This window comes from Python bivittatus, unplaced genomic scaffold (genome assembly GCF_059951505.1).
Source record: "Python bivittatus isolate LINGU-HERP-01145 unplaced genomic scaffold, Pbiv_v1 ctg000560_np1212, whole genome shotgun sequence".
NCBI classification, from domain to species: domain Eukaryota; kingdom Metazoa; phylum Chordata; class Lepidosauria; order Squamata; family Pythonidae; genus Python; species Python bivittatus.
The window spans coordinates 6,070,379-6,095,841 of record NW_028277083.1 but is presented as its reverse complement, the minus strand read 5'-3'; the positions used below and the strand labels follow the sequence as shown (position 1 = coordinate 6,095,841).

The 25,463-nt window shown below is 44.6% G+C and overlaps 1 protein-coding gene across 3 annotated transcripts in view; it reads right to left on the bottom strand.

Moving 5' to 3' along the window:
• The window catches only part of TECPR1 (tectonin beta-propeller repeat containing 1), a 31,383-nt gene that overhangs the window by 5,338 nt on the left and 582 nt on the right, over positions 1–25,463 (bottom strand). The window contains exons 1-19 of one of the 3 annotated variants that reach the window (XM_007425159.3): positions 24,270–24,373; positions 22,270–22,502; positions 19,125–19,307; positions 17,286–17,408; positions 16,619–16,744; positions 15,301–15,475; positions 15,111–15,211; positions 14,747–14,848; positions 13,943–14,088; positions 12,611–13,095; positions 11,373–11,518; positions 10,149–10,304; positions 6,803–6,952; positions 6,217–6,374; positions 5,427–5,554; positions 4,374–4,476; positions 3,190–3,286; positions 2,899–2,978; positions 1,606–1,662 (exon numbers count right to left, since the gene is read on the bottom strand). In XM_007425159.3, the coding sequence (XP_007425221.2) occupies positions 1,606–1,662; positions 2,899–2,978; positions 3,190–3,286; positions 4,374–4,476; positions 5,427–5,554; positions 6,217–6,374; positions 6,803–6,952; positions 10,149–10,304; positions 11,373–11,518; positions 12,611–13,095; positions 13,943–14,088; positions 14,747–14,848; positions 15,111–15,211; positions 15,301–15,475; positions 16,619–16,744; positions 17,286–17,408; positions 19,125–19,307; positions 22,270–22,500 (2,747 nt within the window). In that variant the 5' untranslated portion in view covers positions 22,501–22,502; positions 24,270–24,373. Of the gene's footprint in view, positions 1–1,605; positions 1,663–2,898; positions 2,979–3,189; positions 3,287–4,373; positions 4,477–5,426; positions 5,555–6,216; positions 6,375–6,802; positions 6,953–10,148; positions 10,305–11,372; positions 11,519–12,610; positions 13,096–13,942; positions 14,089–14,746; positions 14,849–15,110; positions 15,212–15,300; positions 15,476–16,618; positions 16,745–17,285; positions 17,409–19,124; positions 19,308–22,269; positions 22,503–24,269; positions 24,374–25,463 lie in introns of those variants that run through there. The other 2 variants (XM_025164735.2, XM_088148059.1) reach the window with 2 other exon arrangements.

The window sequence follows — 25,463 nt, the reverse complement described above, 5'->3', positions numbered from 1 at the left end:
TTCTGGGAGTTGAAGTCCACTCATCTTAAAGTGGCCAAGTTTGGACAACACTGGTTTATTCAATCAATCCTAAGAAACCCTAACTTAGCATGATGTGTAAATTGGGCCTCTGTCTTTGCCCACTTGACAGTGGTTCCTGTGGGGATAAAATGAGGGAAAACCCCACCAGTTCTCAGAGGAAATTGCAGTAAGGAACCATTATTGCCCATTTCATGAACTATCTTGAGTAGGGAACAGGGCCAAGATAAAATCACAGGTCCCAAAGATTGTGTCCACAGTTCTAACATGTTCAATGGGTTGAACCAGGAAGGATCTTGCTTAAACTCCAGGAGTGACGCTTGGACCCAGAACAATTCATCTGTAGCCAGGAGAAGCCAACACAGAGCCATTCAAGAAATCAAATCTGTGGGCTGTAATTAATTAGGGAATGTGTACTTTAGAGATTAGCAGGGCCCAGAAGAAAACCAAAGACCACAGTATATAACGTCAGGCTCTGAAACAGTGAAGGTGTGCTCTTAAAAGGTGGATCATGTTGGAAGGCCCAGAGGCTGCTTAGATTTAGACATGGGATTAAGCTCTCTGTGATCAGATTAATTTTGGTTTAAGGAGATCTGCGAAGCCGAGCATAGCTGAGCATCTTCAGTGCATTTAGCAAACTATGTGCATTAGCTTGATGGCTATGAATATTAACCATGATAGGTAGATTTAATTTATTGTGGCCATTGTGCAGCCAATATAAAATAGCAGAGTATGTGCGGCACACAGTAGAGCAGTAATATAAGAATGAGTGCATTTAAGAAATCGTTTTCTCCTGAGAATCATTCAACAGGTACAATGAAGGGGCTTCATTCTACTCCTGGTGGAACCTTGAAGACACCCTAGTTTTTCAACCTGGGTTAGAAGTTTCAGACAAGCAGCATAAGGGTTTCAACCAGGCGTCACCATGCTGTCTTCTGAGAGTTCAGAATGATATCCAATTTCCTTATCATATCTGGCTTTTATCCCCTGGAACATCACAGGATGTAAAGCCAGACACAGAAATATCACCTTCATTTTCCCAGAGCGTTTTGCAAACCATGGCTAGCCCAAAGCTATGGTTTGGATACAGATAGCTTGCTTTGAGTTTCTGGGTGTGAGGTGGGAGGGGAGAAATAGTGCCTAATGAATGAAAGAAGGAACAAGTTATGATTTATGGCTTATTGTCCCTTGCCATTTCTTCAGGAGGCTCTGATCCAAAGAAAACATAAGTGTAAATGAGCAATGGATTCTTTAACAGCCTTAGTTTTAAGCCATTCTTCCCCAAGGTGGTGCTTTCTGAGCTGGAAATACCAGGACCTGCCGTCCAATTGATGCACAGAGTCTCATATAAGAAAATCTGGTTCAGGGATGTGGTATATCTACTAATCTTTTATCAAATGCCAAACTCCTATCATTTAGCTGCCAAAGCAAATGTTGTGTTTGGAATGGCATCTGATGTTTTAAAGAAACAACCAACAGCCAACAGGAAAAGCAGAAACAAGGAGGAATGTACCTGCAGATGAAAAGGGGGAAGAAATGACAGGCTTTAAGTGGACCTTAGAGCTCTGTGAAATGTGAGGTGGTTACCTGGCCCAGCGTCTCCGGCGCACAAAGTCCTTCATTGTTTTCTGGCTGTGATAAGACCTGTCGGAAGAGAGAAGATGCAGCTTTTTAAAAGGAGTTGCGTTTCTCAAACAAAAGAGTGCTTAGGAGTTCCACCTAGAAGTCGTGAGTGGCAAGGAGCAGGAGATCGTTGGAAGACATTTACAGACTGTAATGTCTTGGGCAGCACTAGGAAATTCCTTGCTGCTTCCAAATATTTTTTCTGAAAACAAACCACTTTCCTCTCCAAACTGTTATTCTCTTTGTACCCTCATAACCACCTTTTGGTCAAGGCCAGCTTGAGACCAAAGAGGATCACCATCAGAAGGTCTTCTGAAAGTCTGAGATGACATCATCATGATCATCATCGTGATTTATTTTGGCCGCCCAAAGACTCTGGCCAGCCAAAATAAATCTAATAAAGAATAACAGCATCAGAAGCTGTGATTATGGATTGCATCGGCCAATTTTAATTTGCTAAAAGGCCTGGTGTTGGGGCCACAACCTACTGCCCCCAGAGATTTGGGGTCTCACATTCCATCAGCCCCAACCAGCAATGGAGGATGGTGAAGAGTGTTGGGATGTCCAAACCACTTGGAGAATGCCAGATTTATCGCCCCAGCTCATCCTGATCCCAACCTAAATCCAATTCATTTGGAAAGCTTTTGGGTTGACCTGACCGAAGCACATCTCAAAAATGTGCGTCTTCATTGCAAGTGGTGTTAAGATTTGGGTAATGGACACTGGTGTAGGTGGGAAGAGAAAGTCTGGATTCACTTTCGAAGCTCCTGGAAGGTAAAAGCAGTTCAACCATGGAACCAGTTTCCCCCACCCAACATCTTCAAACAGGACATGGATAGCCATCTGGATAGACTGGCAATGGATTTCTTGAGCTTTGAGTGCTTCTCAACCTTGGCAGCCTTAAGCTGTGTGGACTTCAACTCCCAGAATTCTCAACCATGGCTGGCTGGGGAATTCTGGGAGTTGAAGTCCACACAGCTTAAAGCTGCCAAGGTTGAGAAACACTAGACTAGGTGACATCTGGGGCAACATCAATTCTATGATCTCTACCTGACTCAAAGCAGCTGCTTGATTGACAAGATCTTGTCTGGCGAGCCAGGAACTAATGGTTGGGTCAGTTTTACTTTATTATCCCAACTATTTTCTTCTGTCATATGCTGGAGACAGGAATCATGTACAGAGCTAAGACCTTCTATTCCAATCCCACCCATTATCTAATCCAGTTAGTCGGGGTGCAGAGAAGAAAAAAGTCCTTACGCTGGAAAGTCTGCTGCGTACTGCCAACCTTCTCGGTCGGTCCCACCCGAAACACTGAAATCGATGGACCAGTCAGATACCTGAATTGTACAGAGAACAGCAAAATAGTAAAACAAAACTTTATTCCCCCGCCTCACCTACCTGGAGTCGTCTTATCTGAAAAACCACTGGTTAAGTTCCCATAATTCTCCCCAACGATGCTGGGGAGGGGATCGTGGGAAACGGAATACAGCAGAGTTCTTCCCAAACTCTGTCGCCAAGGGTACCCAGGGCCAGAGCAAGTCCACTTACCCAAGACCACTGCGGCGATGGGGGCTTGGTGTTAGCCTTTGTACACTCCCGTAACCCCGTTGCATCGCTCCACATATACCGATCGGTGGGCAGGCCTCTGTTCAGGCAAACAGCACAGCACTCAACTCCTAGTCTCACCCACAGTAGGCCCTCGACTTCCAAGATGAAGAGCTCAAAATGGGAACCAGAAGCTTAGACGTGGCCCGTAAGTGAAGCAGGAGATGACAGGGGCATTTCTGTTCATCTAGCCTTCTCCTACTGCTGACTGTATAGCATGCTACTCTCTCAGTTGTTGTGGTTGTGTTGTTATTGTGTATGTTCTTTATAATTTTTATACTTTCAATGAGGGTTTTTATATGTAGTGATGGGTTTTTAATTGAGTTGTGTGCTGCCCAGAGGGACTCTTTTGTGAAATGGGTGGCTATATAAATACGATCAATAAATAAAATAAGTAATTATTGATTAAACTTGCACACTGCCTGATTCCCAATGACTTTGGGTGGTTCACAGGGTGACAGCCTTGCAAGGAAGTCCAGACAAGAAGCATACCCAGAAGTACTAGTTCTACTTTACTGTAAGGTTACATTAACAGAATCTTGCAAGTCTGAAAGTACATCTCTCCCCCCTCATCTTTATAGCCCAAGAAACTAGGGAGGGTCCCTTCTGAGACATTTACCCCATCCCCATTCCTCCTGCGGGCTCAGCTGACACTTATCTGACTACTGCCTAGTCTGCAGCTCTTCCTCCTTTCTCCCAAGGTCATTCCCATATACCATTACATAAAGCGACAACATTAAAAGGAATAAAACAATATAATAGTACACAAGAACAAGGAATAAAAGAGATCTCACCTGGTTGGGAAGGACCTGGTTAAAGGTCATGTCCACCCAGCAATGCAAAAGGGTATTTTGGAAGAATCTCACCAAAAACGAGAGTTGAGATTCGGGTTGCAAGATGGAGCTTTATAAAATACAGGGCAAAAGGTGTTTGACAAGGGGGCAATCTGCCATGTTGCACATGTCAGCTAATGGACATTTGCAAGAAAAAATGGAAATAATTGTTGACAGCTGTTAGTTTCTTTAGGACATGAATATGACCGGGCAAGCATCATTCTGGAGGCCACATTCGTCTGCTGCAACGGACTGGAATAAAAAAGATCTTTTTCTTTCTGCCTCCCTCCCTACCTGTTACTGTAGCCAGTCACCGGATTCCACCGCTGATTCTCGTAAATATAGACACACTTCACATCTGTCTGTGGATGAATGTTCTCAGTGCTGCCTGCCAGACCTGTATAACCAAGCCATGGAATTATTCCTCTGTTTCATTTTCCTTTCTTACTTTTTTTAAAATTATGGTTTAACGATTCTCATCCACCAAAGCCCTCAAAATATTAACATGAATTGCAATAAATGTCAGGATAGTGGAACTACAATACCCTAAAAAAAAACAATTAACCCAGTTTATTAGTCAGCCACAGAGAACCCTAGGTTGTCAGGATTACCTGTTGCACCCTAAAATGGCATGTCCAGCCTCTAAAAGGAAATACACGTAATTTTAAAGCAGTCTACAAGGAGGGGGACTCAGTGGGAAGTCTGATAGGGGTAGTGACTGACCCAGAGTTATCTAAGTCCAACCTACCTCGCAGGGGGGTTGTGAGGATATCACTGAAGAAGAGAGGATGTCTATATATATGCTACTTAAACTCCTGGAAGAAAGGCAGGATATAACTCTAACCAACGAATGAAAAATGGAGGTCGTCAAATTGCAGATTTGGGAGTCCTCATAAAGTTTTGGAGTTCTCCTCATGAGATCTTGGAGGGGGATGGATGAAACTGCATAACATTTGGGCCATCTTGATTCTGTCCTTTATTACCTGTCTTGGAGTCACTGCACAAGATCACTCAATAGTGCATCAAGTTGGAAAAGCTTAATCCTTACAATGCATAAAACTACAGAATAAAAACAGAAGATGCCTAAAAACATTGTTCTAGCACAGTGTTCCTCAACCTTGGCAACTTTAAGATGTGTGGACTTCAACTCCCAGAATTCCCCAGCCAGCATGCTGGCTGGGGAGTTCTGGGAATTGAAGTCCACACATCTTAAAGCTGCTAAGGTTGAGAAACACTGTTTTAGCAGAAGGGTAAACAAGAGAGAGCCAGAAGCTCTTGTAAAATAGGCAGGTACCCATTCCCCATGTTCAGCTGAAGAGTAGATCAACCGGAAGGGGTATTTCTTACCCGTCAAAAAGCTTCCTCCATATCCGCCAGTGTAAATCCAAACAGTGTGGTCATATCCCAGTCCCCACACAATGCCATCACTGTTGCATTCAATCAGGCGCAGATGTCCCCCGACCTGGCGCCAAAACCTACAAGGAGAAGACACTCTGCTCAGATTTCCTGCAAGACCCGTAATAAGACAAAGGATTTCATCCACTCTAAGATTACGAGAGAACCCAAAGTGAAGTTAGACTTAATTATGAAGCCCAGAAGCAAACTAACTCCACACGAAGGGTCACCAAACCAGTGTTTCCCTCACTAGACTAGACAAGTAGGTGCCCTGTCAATCCTGGATTAATTTTAGAGATACAGTTTAGCCCCTTCCTCTGCCTCACTTTACCTGCTCCTGGTCTCTAGAGCATCACCCTTCTGCCAATCCCAATTTGCTTTCTTATGGATCAACCCTTCAAAGTAGGCCAGGTCCAGAAAGAGGCCTGGGAGAGATTCCAAGGATGTTCTTTATTGGTTAAAAGAGCAGAATCTTGAAAATCTCTCCAAGCTTCTCCCTGCCCCATCTTATACTAAAGAAACTCAAGGCGGGGTTATTTGGAGTTTCTTCCTCACACTTTCCTGTTTCCTAGGGCTGAGGAAACTTTTCTGAAAGTCCCCCCTTAACGGTTCACTCATTCCAACCTCTGTCCCAAGGCTCAGTCTCCATTCCTTCATACTGTGCTTGAGTTCTCCAAAAGAGAGATGCTCCTGGTTGCAAAGACATTTTATTAGCAAGGGAGATTGAAGTCTGAATACTCACATTTGGTCACAGGGCATCGGGTGTGTTATAGCTTCCAGGTCAGGGCCGGGCTCACTCACAAAGATGTCACCTTTGCAGGTCAGTGACCAGATGGCTTCATGAGAAGGGGGGCCCTGGAGCTGCCGGCCCTCACAACAAGACATACTCAGCAGTGCCAGCTGGGAGACACAAAACATTGGGAGACGCATGGGCACAATTCAGACACCTCCTAACCTTTTGGAAAGGTCAACATGGAGTTGCTACCCAGTCCTACCAACTTTCCATCCTTCTGCTAGATGGTTTTTGGTCCAGGGCCAACCCAGGCTTTGCTCAGCAAGTTGAGAGCTGGGTTCCCAAAGTGGATGGAGGAAGGACCCATTTTAAGAGCGATTTCAGTTCTGTTCTAAACCAGAGTTTGCCCAATAACCCATCACTAGGTGACTCTGCACCTTGTGCTAAGCCACCAACCAAGCTTTACCAAGACCAGGGCTGGGCTCCCCCAACAAACTAAGTCAACAAGCAAACAAACTGCGTTCTGTCTTGGGCAATGTGTAAACCCTGATACAATGTGGTTCCTGACCAGCTTGGAAGAGATCTGTAAACATACCCAGTCGTGCATTTCTTGTTCGGTGCCAGCTGCTAGGCGGACGGGCCACCGTTGCTTAGTCCTCTCTGGCGTATACAGAGCGAAGGAATGTTTGGCCTCATTCAGAATCTCAACTAGGATAGTGACTTCGTTGAGGAACATGTGGATGTACTGGGGAACACGCAGACAATGTCAAATCAAGTGAAGGAGCGCAGTTAATAAAAATGGAACCCTTTAATAAAGGGCAACCCTTTAGGTTTCAGGGCAAAAAGATTCACAGCTCGTCAAGATTCTCAAATCATCATTATCTTGCCCAGGTGCAACGGCTAAGCAGAATTTGGCTTGGTTAGACCCTGGATGGGGACTACCCAAGCTATAGGCTAGAGTGAGAAATTAAGAAAGACATTCCAGAAAATGGAGGGACAAACCACTTTCATATTGATGTCATAGAAATGGCACAGATGTGTTCCTGAGTTCAGCTTGGTTCCTGACGAATTTCTCTTTTTTATAACAGAAAAAAAACAAACTGGTTTTTTACTGGTTACAATCTTTTCCTTGTTCAGGGTTGTCTGCTTTTTTGGATAAAAATCCTGGCACACCACTCAAAGACAAAGATCTTGGCTCACCACTCAATATAATTTGGAGCCTCTGATCCAAATTATATTGTATATTTATTTTTTGCCTTTGAGTCAGATTTTACTCCTGGTGACAAGTCCCTACAGTTTTCTAGGAAACAGTTTAGGAATCAGTTTGCTACTGTCTTCCTCTGCTTCATCCTAGGGCTGAGAGAGAGGGACTGGCCCAAGGTCACCCAGCCAGCTTCCTCGCCAAGGGCAGGATTAGAACTCAGATCTCCCCAGGCCTAATCGAGCCCCTTCATCGCTAGATCATACTGGCTGTAAAAACAAAAAAAATGGTTGCGCTCCCTTTGATTACAATTCACAGTTGCAACCCTGGATTTCACAACTACTTCCCTGAAGGAGGTGAGATTTTTATCATATTGATTTAAAAAAAAAAGCAGAAGCGGACAGAAGAAAAAAAACTCAGTGTCTTCAGTAGATTTGAAACTCATTTAGCGCCCTAAAAAAGCACATCATATTAAATTATTAAGCCACAGACATTCACAAAGTCTTTTCTCCAAGGGCCTGATGTATTTGGCTAGGAACAACATTTGGCGAGGAACAGAAATCAAGTTAATTCCCATGTAATGGGAACATTTTTAAAAATCCCCCCCAATATACAAATAAATTCCTAGTTTTACTGGAACATTGCTTTTATTTTTATACTTGTAAACAACCCACAGCGTGCCAATTCAAGAGAACATATTTCTGCTGTATTAACATCTAAATAGAAGAATAATGTGAAGGTGCTAAAATGGGTTATATACTACTTTTAGCACATCCCAAGGATTCTGCTTGATAACATTGCTCTCCAGTGGACACCTTCTAAAATCACATTTCAGAACTTTTGGGCAAGTGCCCTGACGGTTTTTTAATTTCTGAGATATTTTTAATTTGCCAATTACCCTAATTCCAGTTTTTGGATCCTCCTCATTCAATTCCTACTTAATTTTTCAGAAAAGAAATTGGAAATGTTACAGCACAGGAAAACATTGGATAAAAACTCTCTGCTCCTACAGCAAAGGTTTTTAAAAGTATAAAATATCAAAAGAGTGCAGAACATCCAGAAACGTAGAAACACTACAGTGGAATAATAAACTACCATTAGTAAGTAAGTTAGCTGATTGTTTGGGCATGACCTGGTGTCAAATTCTTCCTGTTTGGTGCTTCCTTTTGGTGGGAACAGGTAAAATCATGGTCACAGCAAGGAAACACTTGGTTTGTCACCCGTCTAAGAAATGTGGGAACTCTTAACATTAGCCTCAGGTGTGTTAGTGAAATGACAAGTCAACGTTCTCAGTAAATACTGATTAATCAATATTATGTCTGGATGCAGGCAATGGTAGCTGTGTCAAGCTTAGCTATGACTTGATGCAGGGATGTTAGCTAACCAGTTTGCTCCCATTAGAAAAAAATTAGCAAGGGGTTTGTACTAAGCGTAAGTGCGCAGTGATCTGTTATCTTTCACAACTCATGGACTACGACTGATTGCAGGGTTTCTCAACCTTATCAACTTTAAGACGTGTGAACTTCAACTCCCAGAATTCCCCAGCCAGCATGGCTGGCTGGGGAATTCTGGGAGTTGAAGTCCGCACATCTTAAAGTTGATAAGGTTGAGAAACCCTGGCTGGTTGTATCCACTCAGTCCCCCTGCAAAGAATGAGCACCTGTCCTCTAGTCTTCTGGCAGGACATGCAGACCATACATGTAGAAAGGTGAAGGGGCAACCAGACAGCCCTGCTGAATGCAGGAGTGTCGACAGGGGGGGTCAAAACAGTCAGGATGGCCACAACCACAGGACTGAAACCCAGCTTGATTCTGTTGATGCCTCTAGCACAGTGTTTCTCAACCCTGGCAACTTTAAGACACGTGGACTTCAACTCCATGTTGGTTGAAGTGCACATGTCTCAAAGTTGCCAAGGTTGAGAAACACTCCTCTAGCAGATGAACCTACTAAGCCCAGTCCAGAAGCATCAGGGACTAAGGAAGAGTCTCCACCACCCAGAAAGCGGAGCAGGAAGAGGGGTGAACCTGGTGCTATGGGAAGTCACCTCTGATACATATGTCTACAATGGTCCTGTCTAGCAATGCTTGGCTTTTCCTACTGCCTTCATCTGCTCAAAAACTTATTTTTGCCTAATTCTGATATCACCTCTGGTTTAGTGCTATCTGCTCAAGCAAAAAACAGGCCAAGTGAAACCTTGGACAGAATCTACACACCGTGCTAAGGTAGTCTGGCAGTGATTTGTTGAATAAGTCAGCCATAAACTACAAACCATGAACACGCAGGTCCACACCATTCACTAAATCAGACTCTAGCAAATTATATCTTGGCTAAGTACAATGTATGAACCCATTTTTAGTCTCCTTCATTCAATTCTCCCATCATCTTCTTCCATGCAGCCAGGAGGAGGAAAAGTCCTGCATTCAATTTCACTTCATCCTTTTCTCAGCTTATCAGAACTGGGGAATTAGATGTCCTGCCTTTAAAAAATCTTCTCATTCAACTGGGAAACAAGCCTATTGCAATCCCCAGATATTTTAGTTAACCTGTTTAACAACCTACCATTTACTCTCAAATCTTGATTTCTGGTTCATATAAAACAAGCCAGGAATGGACTAAAATGGAATAGGACCTTGATTTATTCTGGAAAGAAGTCCTGAGTTCAATGGTCCTGGCAGGTTACTTTCTCATGTACTTTGTGTTAGGTTCAAGAGTTGTGTGTGAATTGCTTGGCCATGCCTACCTTCTTTTCCTCATTGCGTGTGTAGTAGACAAAGAGAATGCTGTCCCGTGTCCCGTCGTTTGCAGTGAACTGTTCAAGGGCCACCTGCACGTCAACCCAACGGTAAGGCTTCCAGCTTCTCCACCACTGCAAAGTTCCAGTTTTGACCCAGACAGACTGGAGGAGGCAAAATCCATAATTTCATCAGAGTCAGCTGAGAGGAGAACTGAGGAAGGCGTTAGAAAGAAACTTAAGGTGACTCTACCTTGATTCTCTTTGGTAAAAGGAGGATGAAGGGGAAATGCTGTCAGGCTTTCAAGATTGAAGTCAGCTCTTCGAGGTAGGCCAGGTCAGGAAACACATACCAGACGAAAGATTAGAACTCAACTTCATTGATATGGACCAGTATTTCTCAACCTCAGCAACTTTAAGATGTGTGGACTTCCAACTCCCAGAATCCCCCAGCCAGTGGGAGTTGAAATCCACACATCTTAAAGTTGCTGAGGTTGAGAAACATTGCTATAGACTATAATAACAGGATTTTGAAAGCCTGACAGCATTTTCCCCTCCCTCCCTCCCTCTAATGCAAAAGAGAGCCAAGACAAGATCCATCTTGAGTTTCTTTCTAACTCCTTCTTCCCTTCCTGGGCTTAATTCAAGTTTTGCTAAAGGTCTCTTCATACCTTCAAGGTCATCTCTGTGGTTCTCTACTGCCTAATATTTTTTCTATACCTTATGGAAGGATTTGGGGAGAAAGATAGAAGCCACAATGACATGTCATAGTTTAAATGATGCAAATCAGGGTCATTTGTGTGCTGAAGTCCTGATGCATGGGACATCATGTTTACGCTCCTCAAGGACTCCCATGGGTGTTACTGAGGAAGTAAGGGCGTTTTTTTCCCTCTTCATAATATTAATGTTAAACCTAAGGACATCCAATGAAGAGGAACGGTGGGGGGAAAAAAGATAGCATTATTCCGCTCAGTGCACAATTAAGCTGTGGAACCTCTCATCACAAAATGGCAGTGGAAGAAGGTGGAACTCATAAACACCATTCAATCTAGCTAGTTACTTGGATGAATTATGTATCAGAGGAGACATCATTTTAAAGAACAAAGACAGAATTATGAGAGAAAGGAACATCTGCCTCTTTACAGAGCTCTCCTTGGAAGACTTTTTGGTTCCAAATTTTTGGCAGTGGAACCACAACAAAACCCCGCCCCAAACAATCCTTCTTCACTTTACTTGCTCAACAGCCTGTTCGTAATGTCTAAAGTTGTCCAACTCCCGGTGGGTCCTTTCTGATAGCTGGCGAAAGATTTGCTTCCTCCATTGGGCAGTCTGACTTGGGCTGATGGAAAGAGCCAAGGACTGAGCGCAGGAGTTTAAAGCTATAACAGGGGGAAGAAAAAGAGAACTCACAACCAAGCATTTTCTGATTCCTTAATTAAAAACATATTTCTTTTAAACGGTTGATATTTCTATGCTGATCTGCTCCAAATGACTCTGAAGGGCAGATGGCAATAAGAATTAAAAATAACAGAGCTAGCAAAAAGTAATATAAACCATAACATGGTGCAATCCAACATCTCCCAAACATTCTCTCCCAGAGCCATGTTTCCGAGAAAGCTCTCCAAGGAAGTGGTAATCTGTACATATGGAAGCAAGTTATTCCACAGGAGAGGTGCCACCACTGAGAAGGCCCTACTATGGGGTCCCTGTGGATGGAGGTCCTTGGGTGACGGGACCTCAACAGAGCTCTTCTCCCAGATCTTCCAAGACTGGCAGATGGCCCTGGAGATAAACCAGGTTGTGAGCCAAGAAAAGCTTTCAAGGCCACAACCAGCACCTTGAATTACACCTGGAAACTGACTGGCAGCCAACGCAGCTCCTAATGTTCCATGGGCAAATCCCTTTGCTGAATTTATACGGAATCCCTTTGCTGAATTCATACTGAATTTCTATCCACTTTTCTGCTTAATGGACTGCTCAGGAAATGCACACGTCTGTAAGGCAACAGGGGACAAGGGACATGTATGAACGTGCCCAAATTTTAGTCTTTATCTTAGATAGCCTGTTTCCAAGTGAGTAGGAAGACTGCAAACTTGGCGGGTATGGGACACAGCCTTTTTAGTGGTGGTACCATATCTCTGGAACATCCTTCCAAGGGAAACATTGATAGTTGAACAAAACCTCAAAAGCAGTCCTAAACCGATTCCCTTTCGCAAGCTGAGATTTGGATTTTGCACAGCTGTCATCTGCAAATCAAGAAGTTGATACAGGCTCTCGACCTCTTTTAGTGCATTTCCCAACTATACATGACTAGTTGGGATTTTAATTTTCCCAATTAAGTAAAGAAATAAAGGAGGGAACAAAGACACACACGCGTACCTCGAAGGTAAAAACAAGCACACTTTTAAGGAAAATGACATCAAAATAAAAGAATATTTTAAAAAAATTAAAGCTACGGAGATACCACACACCTGACTGAGCTGTGAACCATTTTAGAGCACTCTGGGAATCTACTAGGCAACCCCGGCTGGAGACCCAGGTCCAGAATGGATGCTCATCGGCCACAAAGTGATCCTCGACACCAGTGGGTAAGAAGGAAGACAAGCTGGACGTCTCAGCAAACACACTGACAGATGCTTTAGATGGCCTGCTGGCTTCTTTCAAATCAATGTTAGTCCACTGAGGCTTGGATGGAAGGGAGTCCAGATCGGAGACAGGTTTTTCTGGGGCACCTGGGAGGTCTCCGTCAGGCCCAGCAGCGACTTCATCAAGAACAGTGGCCAACGGGTCTGTATCCAGCTCTGGGACCAGATGGGGTCCGTTATTAGCATCAGATACTGGCCCAAGGAGACGAGACTCATTTAGAAGGGATTCTGACTCCACTTGGGAATCTCCATCACTTTGAAAGGTGGAATGGCTTTGTTCTTTGATGTCATCTGTAAAGAAGCAGCCAGCGCTGGAGATGCAGGAGGGAAAAGACGATCTTACTCTGAATTATCCATGATATTGTTCATTGAAATGCTAGTGAGTTTGTATGTTTTTTCCCCAAGTTAATTGTTTCCACTGCATTATCAAATGCAAACAACCTATTATAGTATATATATAATAACTGAGTACAGTGGTATTTATACAATGAAAACTGGAAACTTAACACTGTGATGATTTAGATAAATTAAACTTTTCAAGATGACCCAATAAATGTTAAATATAATTTCTAAGATGTTAACGAACATAAGGTTGCTTAAGTTATGACACTGATAAAAGGTTGCAAAATGCATTCAATTATTTTATAATATGAAAAAGATTTAGATCCTTGAGACTAGAGAGTTTGTTGAGTCAAATAAAAGAATTCTCAGGATTAACATTTTCTGTAGGACCCTGGCTGTAGAAGGCCTCCCACTCTCCAAAGGTTATTTTTACATGCACACACACACAAACAGAAAAAATATAGAAATAGAATGAGGTAAATTACAAGTGCAATGAAGTTTTAGTTTTTCCATATTTGTAAGTAAATAAAAGAATACCTTTGATCCCAAAAATCCCTATTAAAGTTATTATGCAGAATATAAATACCAGGAATATCAAAGAGCACAGCTTAGATCACACAGTAAAATCAGGAAGTTGTAAATTGCAATGAAAAGGCAAATGTCATTGACTTGAATATCAGGGAATGAAGAGGGAATGGGCTTCTCCGAAAGTGCCTCTCTGGTACCTCTACACTGATCTCTCTATGGTTTTGCAAGAGTCCAACATATTGGCAGTTCTTCCCACCCCATCTATATTCTACTTTGGATAACAGTTACCTAAGAAGGCTGGTGGAACTGCCAGTTTGAGATCGGTCGCTCTCTCGGTTGCAGACAATCGGTTTCCACATTTTCCCACTCAGCTCGCTTGGTGTGACGCCTTGACGGAAATAAATCGCTCGGTCCTCACAACTGATCCCCCAAACCTACGTTAGAAGAGTCGGAAAGAACTGAAGGGCTGAATGGGAAGAATCATAGCTGTCCGCTAGAAGAGATTGTGACGTCCAATCATGACGCTGTCTATCTCTTTGCCTCCTGGAGAATGTGGGTGGGAGGCACGCATGACTAGAGAGTGGTTATTGCAATAATGCTTAACTATGTGCAAATGAACTGACATGAAGTTGAGTTTTAAGGTTACTTCTGAAAATGTATCCCCCATTATCCCCTTAATGGCTCAAGGTGGCGGATGAAAATGCTCTAAAAATAACCTCTGCAATGAAAGCAGGGTTAACAAAGGGAAATATAAAAAAACTAAAAAATAGGACTCATACCCTCCCTCCAGCCCCCCAATGTTTTGGAATGTGGGCCTTGGCTCAATGCAGTGACTCAATGCAGCCCTCGACTCAGAAAAATGGTGTGTACCCTGTGCTAAGACACCATCTGCTTTTATGATTTGAGCTTGGTACTTATATGTACCCAGCTATTCTGGTTTATGGCTAAAATGTTCTGTGAAATTGGCCAACTGTTGTTTATTCAGCAAACCAAGACTAAACCATGACTTAGAGCAACATGCAACTCTAATCCCCACCGTTCTTGCCTCTCTTCCACCCAACGGCCTCCACCCAGTTTTTCTAAGAGCCTCACCTGGTCATTTAAGCCCACATCCACCATCTGCATTTCACCAATCATCTCGATCCAGCTGGTGCCACAAGGGTTGTGGGAGTTCACGCCTCGTCTGAACCAGACCTGGCTCAGAAAAAATCAGGGATGGAGATTTGAGGTCTCTCTCCCTCCACCAAAAAGAACCCCTTAAAATCCTGACATTGGAGCATGTTATGAGCAACGGCAATAGTCCTACCCCAGATGGCTTGTGGCAAATCACAGAATTATCCCCTTTATTCAGATAAAAACTTGCAGCTGAGTGCCCATCAACCATTTTTTAAAAATTCTTTCTACAATCAACAGGACTAGCAACTTAGTCAGCATTTACAACTCCAAAGGCACTTACTTTTCTGTCTTTCGTGACTGCCCAGACCACGTTCACCCCAACAGACACGTGCAAAATCCCATGCTCTGCAACCGGCGGATCCACAGTTGTCCAAGACGTTCCTGCTCAGAGAGAAGAGACAGAAACTAGTAGAAGGGTGACACAGCTCCACAGCAGAGAAACAACTTCCTTGGGCCACAAACGGACCTACCCTGTGGATTGTTTCGGTCGATTCCTTCTCTCACGATCGCCTGTCCTTCCCAGCAGGTGGCCCAAAGGAGATCATTTGCTCCACAGCTGATCTGTATTGCTTCACCTGGGGTAGGTATTAAGGTCCAGGAAGATCCCTCAGGATTGTGATGATTGACATCTTTCCGATACCAGATCTAGGAAGAAAAGGCCGTTTTCAGGCACGGTTGCTCAGAAGGAAACACACACTCGTGAACACACCAAGCTAGGATTTGGGTTTTTTTTTTCTCTTGCATCAGGGATGAAAGTCTGGAAGCCTTCTTGATATTATCATTCTAAAATTCCAACATTGAGGGATGTTAACGGTATCAGCCAGTCATCATTTCCTCTAAAAGCAAACTCGGCAAGCGAAGAGATGCAGAAAAGTCAAGAGGGAGATTCAGACTGCTTGCTAACCAACAACAAGCTTGAAAGCTGAAAATAAAGCTTGGTGGGCCTAGGAGAACCCTGCCATGAAGACAGGACATTTTCAATCACCAGGAAATGTTGGGAAAAAAAGGTTATGAATGAAGGAAAATGGAATGAGAAGTTGGAGACGGGCACGGCAGCCTGGCCAGCTCTGATCAAGAGCTCTTATGTTAAGAGATGAATACACACTGGAGCAAACTGTTGAAAGAGTCAAGTTTTTGGTGGCTTCATGGACACTTTCATGGACTTTTCTTGGTAACAAGAAAGTGCTTTGCCAATGTTGCCGTTGTCCTATTCCTACCTCTTTTAACCTCCCAGTTTAGTCTATAGACCTAGGGTTTCTTGGCTGTCTCTCATCAAGGTACTAACCAGGTTGGACCCCGCTAAGCTTTTCAAGATCAGCCAAGGTCACCTAAGGTGCCGCTACCTAATCCTAGTATTGTAAAATGGCCAAGAATGTCACCCTCTGGGGGAGATAGGCAGCATATAAATTTAATAATAAATAAATAAAATAAGAATGACAAAACCCCTGACCCAACTCTGAAGGAACTTGTGATCGTTACTCTGTTTCTAATGCAAACATCTCCACCCTTCACTGAGGACTGCTTTTCAACAACAGACAAGGATAGAACCCAAACTGGGCAGAATTGTGAAGTGGGTAGGGTAGCCTTCGCCTGGCATTTTCCAAATAAACATCTCCCATGACAGCCATACTAGCTGGGAATCATGGGAGTTGTATTCCAACTCATTGGGAAGAGACCAGGTTGGGGGAATTTGGTCTACCCTGATCAGCTGATCGACTGGCACTCTTTGGCTCTGTGCCAATGTGACCAGTATGTAAATAAGAAGGGCTGATGACGAGGAGACATTACTTTGCCTTGCAGAGAGACAGCCCAGACTGATAGTTGACCCGGAGGTTCATCGGTCGTCTCCCAGCCTCCCACGGAGATGTCATTAAAAGGATCTGGTAACTGCTTCGGATCTTCATGAGATGGAATCTATCTCAAAAAAAGGAAAGGAGAAAAACTTGGAGTTATTGTTACTTCAATGGGTCGAATGAACACCCCTTCCTTGATGAACTCCACATGGTGGGACAGTCCCTACCCTGGGATCCTGATAGCACCTTCTAAAACTAGAAAGAGCTGCACCCTGCAAGAAAACCCATTTAAAGAAAACCCAACAAGAATGTTTCTAATGCTTATTGAAAACCACAGAATCCTTTTTTTCCAAGAGGTACTGTGGGAAAATTGCAAATATTCTTTCAAAGCCTGGGGAGGGGAGAACTCTCACCTATACCTGCCCTTCATCACCACCCAGAGTCATAATAGAGTTGGGTGGCCTTAGAAATAAAATATAAAATAAATCTAAAAATGAAACAAAATAAAATAATACAATAAAACAAAATGTTGTTGAGAGAGACTCAAGAAACTACAGCTACCTGGACAAGCTAAAACTCTTTGGCCATGCCCAACCACCTCTGGACATACTAGGAATTCTAAGGAAAGGAGAAGAAGGAGAAAGAGAAAAAGCAGCACACACCTTTGCCCAGGTGTCCCGCGCTTTGTACCTTCTGTACCGAATCCACCTTCTTCGTCTGACACAAGAATTCCACTTTTTGCCCTTGGTATACGTAGCTGGGAAATCGATGGCGTAGGTCCACCCCTTCAGAAGAAGAAGAAAGGGAACGAGGTAGAACATGACGAACCCACCAGGAACAAGGCTTCAAAGAACTTCAAGGACATTCAGTCACCACTGATGCTCTTGTGATGTAGCTACACATGACTTGCCATCTCCTTACTAACTCCAAAAGAAAATCAAAAACAAAGCTCTCGTTCTTTCTGGAGAACTGGAAACTCTCTCTCTTATTGCTAATTTCATTAGGATCAGCTGGAGGCACTGCACTCAGCCACGGTTTACTTAGCAGTGGTTTCCCAAATCAACCATCATTCATAGTTGGGTTCACACAACATGCTAGACTAAAAGCAACAATTATGGCTGAGCATGTTCAGTGAGCAAAGCTTTGTTGCCTTTTTGACCTAGAAGCCAGAGATCTTTCACATGGAGATTTCTGCAAAAGACTGTCTTGAAATTAAAAGATTTGCAGACCAAGAATTTGATCTCAAGACCACAATGGAGCTCACAGTCTCTCTGCACAAAAAGCTAGTCTCAGTTAACCTCAAGTTTTATTCATTTAGCAATATCATCTTAGGGTTGTGATGGAAAGAGGGATGACCAATTCAGAATCCCTTTGGGATCTAACACAGAGATCCGCTAGTGGTTTTAAATCTACCCTATCATCTGCAGCATTGCATCCAATAAGGACTTTTTTCCCCCTTCCCCCAAAGATTTGAAAAACTGAACCACAGTTCAGTTTTCTTTTTGCTCCCAAAAGCTAAGACATCTTGGTACACAGATGGACTTCCACGGAAGAAATGGCGGACTGAAGACAGCTCTGCGAAAAGTAGACCGGCTCTTTGTAATTCCTCCCTGGACAAGGAGAGGACTTGAGATCATCCGCAAGCGCTCCAGACAGTTGCTCCTTGCGAGGAGGCTGCAAGATGGTGGTCTCTGGTGGGTTTACAGCACTGGGAGATGAGGGAATAGCCATCTTGCTCAAACCACGGTTGGCGCCTTCAAAAGGACACTGGTTTCGCATAATTCCTTTTCTAATAACTTTCGGAAATTGCTTCTTAACTGTTACAGCTAGTAGGAACCTTTGGATCAACCTTTGGATCATTAACACGGGGAAAAGAAAAGGGAATTGCATTTTCCCAGCAATTCACATTGTCAATGGGCTGAGAGCAGAAAATAGCATTTCCCCAGCAATTCATTGTTAATACAGGGAAAGGAAAAGGGAATTGCATTTTCCCACCAATTCACATTCTGTTCTCATCCAACTGAGAATGTGATTTGCTGGGAAAATGCAATTCCCTTTTCCTTTCCCTGCATTAATAATGAATTGCTGGGGAAATGCTATTTCCTGTTCTCATCCCATTGATAATGTGAATTGCTAGGAAAATAATAGAGAGCAGCATTTCCCCAGCAATTCATTATTAATTCAGGGAAAGAAAAAGGGAAATGCATTTTCCCAGCAGTCCACCTTATCATGGGCGTGAAGAAATGGCATTTTCTTGGCAAATAAATCATTATAGCGACTGGGATAGGAAGAGAACATTACATTTTCCCCGCGGCTGATCCTTGGGCTTCAAGGGCAAGAGAAACACCCCAAGAACGCCCATCCACATGTTCAGTGTAAGCAAGCTTTCTTTCAACAAAGGCATTTAGACCCTGATCTAGCTTTCTCTGCCCCCCGCCCCTTAACATATGTGGTGGTGACTGCTTTCCCCCGAGAAGTCAGATCCCATATTGTTCACCTACCCCTTTCTCTGTGGGTTCCCCTCCAAAATTTTCATCCACGTACCAGTCAGATTCCCACTCCCAGTGAGGAGACGGCAGTGCAAAGCTTTCCAGCTGCTGATGCTTCAGCCCACTCACGTCACTCCATTGCCAGCGGTCGCTGGGCAGCAGGCTGGCGCAAAAGCCGACCACCGGGTTCCAGCGCTGCCAGAAGAGGGGCGAGGGGGCAAGGAAGAAAACAGTCACACATCCCAACCGACATCCGCCTTTCCGCCACCCCAGACATGCTCAGGCTGTGATTTCCAGGCTGGGGGTCATGGGCTTTGCTATCCAAACACTCCAGGCTGGGGAAGCTTCTATGGGGTAGCCGGACACCTTCAGGCTAGATTTTTAGGACTGTAATGTTGAAGAAATGAATTGATTAAAACAACAACACACTCGATCAAGTTAAAATAGGCCTGACCAACCGAGTTGTGCAAAACGGTTCATGCTCAGAACATCCCAACCCTGAGATGTTCTTCCCAGTTTTGACTTGACCGGCACTCTTCCCACAAAGAAGCAGACCTCACCAGGAAGGGTTTGGACCTCAAAGTGAACCATTCCAGCATTTTTGGCACACCTCTACTAATGATTCTTCTTGACAGGTGATAGTTACAACCTCTCTTGGCCTTGGAAGCTAAGGAGTGTTGGGCCTGGTTAAGAATCGGAAGGGAGGCTATGAGGGCCAGACAAACCCACTCAATCTTGATCAATTAACCCAAGTTTTCAGCCTTCTCCTCCTCTTACCTCTGGTGGTTATTTTTTAAATACCACCCTGGACTGATGCCTCCAAAATTGAGATCCCCCCCCCCCGTTTTCTTCAAATGCAATTCAAAATCGAACTCAAGTCCTCTTCAACTCCTCCAGATGCCTTCAGTGGCACTGCTTGATGGCCAAAACTCAGTTAAATTCCAGTTAACCACATCTTTTAGGAACAGAGACCTTTTTTTGTAAGCTGAAGGTGGCCAAGGAGAGAACCTGCAGAGGTCAGACTGAATGGTTGTAGAAACATGGAAGAGTGGGAAAAGAATGTCCATTGACTCAAGTAGATAGGAGGAAGATGATTAAGATTAAGCCCTGGGGCTGATAGATACAGAATTTCCACATTCTACGGCAGAATCTGGGGGCTTTGGATATCTTCATTTTTGTCTGTCCAACCTTCAAAGTCTCATCCTATCATGTTTTATTTTTTAAGAGAATTCCAAACAAAAGCATTTTCCTCCAGGAAGGATTCTTATAATTCATTCCAAAATCTTATTTCAAATCCATCTGGACCCTTAGTCCATTTGTAACTTTCCAAAATCAATGTTCTAATCCCCCTTTTGCTCTTGATTCCAAAAGAAAAAAAAATTAAATCCTTAAACTTGTATTTGCCAGCTGGGTGATTTTGGGCCAGTCACTCACTCTCAGCCCAACACAGGGTTGTTATTGTGGGGAAAAAAAGGAGGAGGAAGGAGTATTATATATGTTCGCCGCCTTGAGTTATTTATAAAATAATAAAGGCAGGATAAAAAATCTAACATTTAAAATTTCTTTCGCTAAGGATTGAAGGAAACTCAGCCAGTGCTGTAAAACTGGTCGATCCAAAGATTCCTAACAGCTGAAAAGCAGTTAAGAAGCAATTTCTGAAAGTGTTTAAAGTTTACTATAAATTTTTAACTTAAATTTTTAACTTAAATTTTACTATAAATTTTTAATTTAAAGTTTACTATAACTTTTTAATTTTAAAGTTTACTCTACATTTTTAATTTTAAGTTTTAAAGTTTATTATACATTTCTAATTTCAAGTTTTAATTTTAAGTTTACTATACATTTCATAGTAGAAAATTGCTAAAAAAGTTTTTTTTCTCTGCAATACAGCAACCTCTTTAGCTGGGTCAAGTCTACAAAGATTCTGCTCTTCTCTTGTTCCTGAATGCCGGCTTGAATTTCTAAAGTGCTGAGACTGACGGCTGTGCCTGGTCTGAAGTTTGACCCTTTTACAGTGATTAACACTCCAGAAGCACCGATAGGCAACAGTTCCTAAGTTTAAAGGTGTGTCTGGGTGGATGAAAACGGTTGAAGGCATAGAAATGAATATTCTTCCTGCGTATGGATTCACGGAGAACGGCTGAAGCAAAGAGTAACTTTTGCTGCGCTGATCCATGCATGCTTCGCTCAAGTAACTCAATTTCTGGTTTGTACCACCTAAACCATCTGACTAAGCCCATGGGCTGAGTTCACAAATTAGGCCAGCCTAAAATGCAGCTGGCTTGTTTTTGGCTCCGGCATTGGGAGGACACCGCGAGAAATAGGCCAGCGCTAATACTGCGGAGGGCAATTCTCTCTCTTTCTCTTCTGTTTTTTGCAACACTTTTCCCTCATTTTTTTCTTGGGAATCTCTTCCTCTCCCCAGAGTAAGCTGCTGAGTAAGGTAACGGATTATTCCTGCAAGCATCTGAACCGAGAAGAGGCAGAAAGCCGTTCGATCTAGGTTGAGGGCTGCAGTCTCTGCGCGAGAAACGTCAATTGCTCTAAATCTCTTTCTCCATATTGATTTCGAATAACTAGCTGGAACTCTTTCAGTGGTCGGGTAGCATAACTCTTTTTATCAGTTTTCACACAGAACAGGTTTTCTCAACCTTGGCAAGTTTAAGATGTGTGGACTTCAACTCCCAGAATTCCCTAGCCAGCTCTGCTGGCTAGGGAATTCTGGGAGTTGAAGTCCACACATCTTAAACTTGCCAAGGTTGAGAAAAACTGATATAGAAGATAGAGTGGCCTTGTTCTCTCTCGCACTGGAGGGCAGGGCCAGAACCAGCGGGTTGAAATTACAGAGAAGCAGATTTAGGTTAGACCAGTATTGCTCAACCTTAGCAACTTTAAGCTGTGTGGACTTCAACTCCCAGAATTCCCCAGCCAGCCATGCTGGCTGGGGAATTCTGGGAGTTGAAGTCCACACAGCTTAAAGTTGCCAAGGTTGAGAAACACTGGGTTAGACCTTAGGAGCTCCTTTCTGACTAGGAACAGGCTTCCACATGAAATGGGAATTTTCCTTGGTCGGAAGTCTTCCGCCAGACGCTCAGAAACACTTTAGCAGATCCTGCACTGGGCCGGATGGCCCCGGAGTTCCCTTCCTTGAGTCTACCTGATTCTCATAGGTTTCCTCCTGAAATCGGATTGGGACGTCGCTGGAGTGTATGTAAACGTACACTTGATGATCGCAAGCGAGCCCCCAGCAGCACTGCTTGACGGCCGAAACTCGCTTGAATTCCAGTTTGCCATCCTTGCAGAGCTCCCAGTACTGGCTGGTCGTGGTTAAGGTGTAGACTCTCCCCAAAATGTCCACTGCCCACAGGAGGGAATGGGAGGCACTCATGGCTGGAAAATACAAGGGGCAGAGGCGGGTAAGGGGTTTACACAGGTCTAATCCGGTTTCTCTCAAAGGCGGTGTTACTTTCTGGAGTCAGGACAGGGCCCGAGGTGGGGGCCACCATAGGAAAGATGAGAGCTTGGAGCCCCTCTGTTCATAGCTGGGGCTGACTCACAAAACTCACGGAAATGGGTCAGATCAAAGGGGGTCGAATTAATAAAAATGGAGGGGGATTGATTAGGAAAAGGAGGACCTAATAGAAGAGAATCTCTGTTTCTGAGGGCTGAACTGTAAAGTCCTTGGTGCTCTCTGAGCTTGGTTATTTGCTTGCAGACGTTTCATTACCCGACTAGGTAACATCATCAGAGCTAGTGAGGGTGGGATTTGCTGCCTGTTTATATTCAGTAGCTTGCCCTGCCAGTTTTGGTGGAGGTTTGGTTTCCTCCTTGGTGGTCCCTTGATTAGAGTCTTGTTTTCTGTCTGATCGTTTGTCTGGTGTTAATCCTCGCCTATCTAAACGCTGACTACCTTAAAAAGACTGGAACACATCCCCTCCGGCAGCCAATACTCTAATCAAGGAATCACCAAGGAGGAAACCACCAAAGCTGGCCGGGCAAGTTACTGAACATAAACAGGCAGCAAACTCCACCCTCCCTCGCACAGACGACGTTCCCTAGTTGGGTCATGAAACGTCTCCAATAGAAGGGAATCTCTGTAGCTCAGGGTTGAACCGTGGAGTCCTTGGTGCTCTCTGAGCTTGGTGGCTGGCTTGCAGACTTTTCATGACCTGACTAGCTCACATCATCCGTGTGAGGGAGTGGGGGTTTGCCCCCTGCTCATCAACAGTTGCTTGCCCTGCCAGTGTGGGTGGGGGTGTGATTTTCTCCTTGTTTAAGGTATTATCCTAATAATAAGGTAATAATAATACCCTAATAAGGTATTATTAGCTCAGAGGGCACCAGGCACTCCACCGGAGGACCCTCCACCAAGCCAGCCAGAATGGGACCAGAGGACTGACCGCAGCTGAAGCCCTCCACCCCTCAGTTCCTTGGAGAAGCCTAATCCATCATCTGTCCAAAAAAACCCTACTGATTTCTTTATCTCCTTCACAACCTCCTCTCTTTTAAGGAGCTCCAGACGGCATGGCCCAGATTGGGTTTTTAATCGCCTTTACAGCAAAGCCACCCTCTCCCCCCTCCACTCCCACCAATCCAACTGGACTTGCTCCGGAGTAAACCAAGCGAGGACGATTCTCCCCGAGATGGAGCTTGCTCCTTTCGGACGAACGGCAGTCGTTCTAAAGGGTTCTGGGGTGCCCCATAGTTCCCAGGGGCTCAGATGGGGGGGAGGAAGGGTCCAGGGCAGAGATGGGGGGGTATTACAGTATTGGTATTTACTTGCTTCCACGATGTCTACCGCTGCCCATCTCACAACCGCGACCCTGTTGAGGCTGTTATCAGAGAAGGTGGGGGGGACTAAGGGGGGGGGGGAACCTGCACCGGGGGCTGAAAGAGAAACCCTAAGGTCGCCCCCTGCCCCAAGCATTTAGCACATCCTGAGACCGACGCAGCCCCCGCTGGAACGGCTCGCTTGCATCTGGAAAAAGGCAACGGCCGAATGCTGACGATTGATAGCAATCAATCAATCAATCAATCAAATAAATAATTGCAAAGAGGCCCGGGAGGGGCCCAAGGGAGACCCTGATCGTCACTCCAGAGAGGAATGAATCCATTGGCTCCCGCCTCCTCTTCCAAGAGCCCCACCGTTTCTTCTACCTGATCCTCCAGCCTTCTCTTCCTTCTCCTCCTCCGCGCCCGGCGCTGCAACAGCGGCCGGAGAGACGCGCAGCGGCGCCAGCAAGAGCCAGCTGCAACACAAGGAACTAGAGCCCGGCAGGAGGCGCCCCCTTATTGGCTGGGAGCACGGCAACCTCGGCTCCGATTGGCTGTCCCGGGAATCAGTTGGTGACATGGCGTTCTGTTCTCCCCGCCTCCTTCTTTGCAGGCGGATGGAGGAGACGGGCGAACCAGCTGTTCGCTTGGCCGTGACGTCTCACCTCGCGGAAGATCCGGGGCCGCCCGGGGAAGACGCGTGTTTGCAGGTCGTGGGAAAGGAGGTCCCAAGGCAGTTTCTTCTGGAATTTGGGATTTTTTTTTTGCAGACGGGAGGACACAGGCAGCCCGTCTAAGAAATAGCATTCCCCTTCTGTTGGCCGCTGGCATAAACACACAGACTGGGTTCACAAGGGGTACCAAGCCCTGGTTTGTTCAAGGGTGGTCTATTCCATAATCACCCAACATGCTAAACCACAGGCCATGGTTTACCCGTCACAGGAACTAGGCTCACGCTCCCAGCTATGGTGAACCTCTAAGGAACCCCATTGCGGCTGGGTTTGCAGGACATACACCTCAAGCTAGCTGAAGACGCGGGAGCTATTTATGGCCTGGTTAACAGGCCGTTCCATTTCTGAAGACCTATAGACGGGCCCAAGTAGGACTCAAACGAACAGCAAAATCCATCCATAGCGAAAGAAAAATTGCAGTCAATCCAATGCACCATGATTTGGGGGGAGCATAATATTTACTCCACCCCCATTTCTAGAAAACCCACATTCTCTTCAAATGGGGGATGGGCCCTCCTGCTTCTAAGACTAGATGCTAAGCCATTAGCCAAAATTAGAGAACTGCACCTGAGGAATGACCGCCTGATGTGATCTGCTTTGTATTGAGATGGTCCATGTAGGGAGTGTTCTACAACCTCGGCAACTTTAAGATGAGTGGATTTCAACATGGCTGGCTGGGGAATTCTGGGAGTTGAAGTCCACCCATCTTAAAGTTGCTGAGGTTGAAGAACCCTGATGTAGGGTTACCAAATATGGGTTGTAAAAATGTGGGGAACCACTGGGGCAGCTGAGGTACAAAAACCACGAACTTCTAGGGATCCACTGTATTTCTGCATTTTGGCAGCCT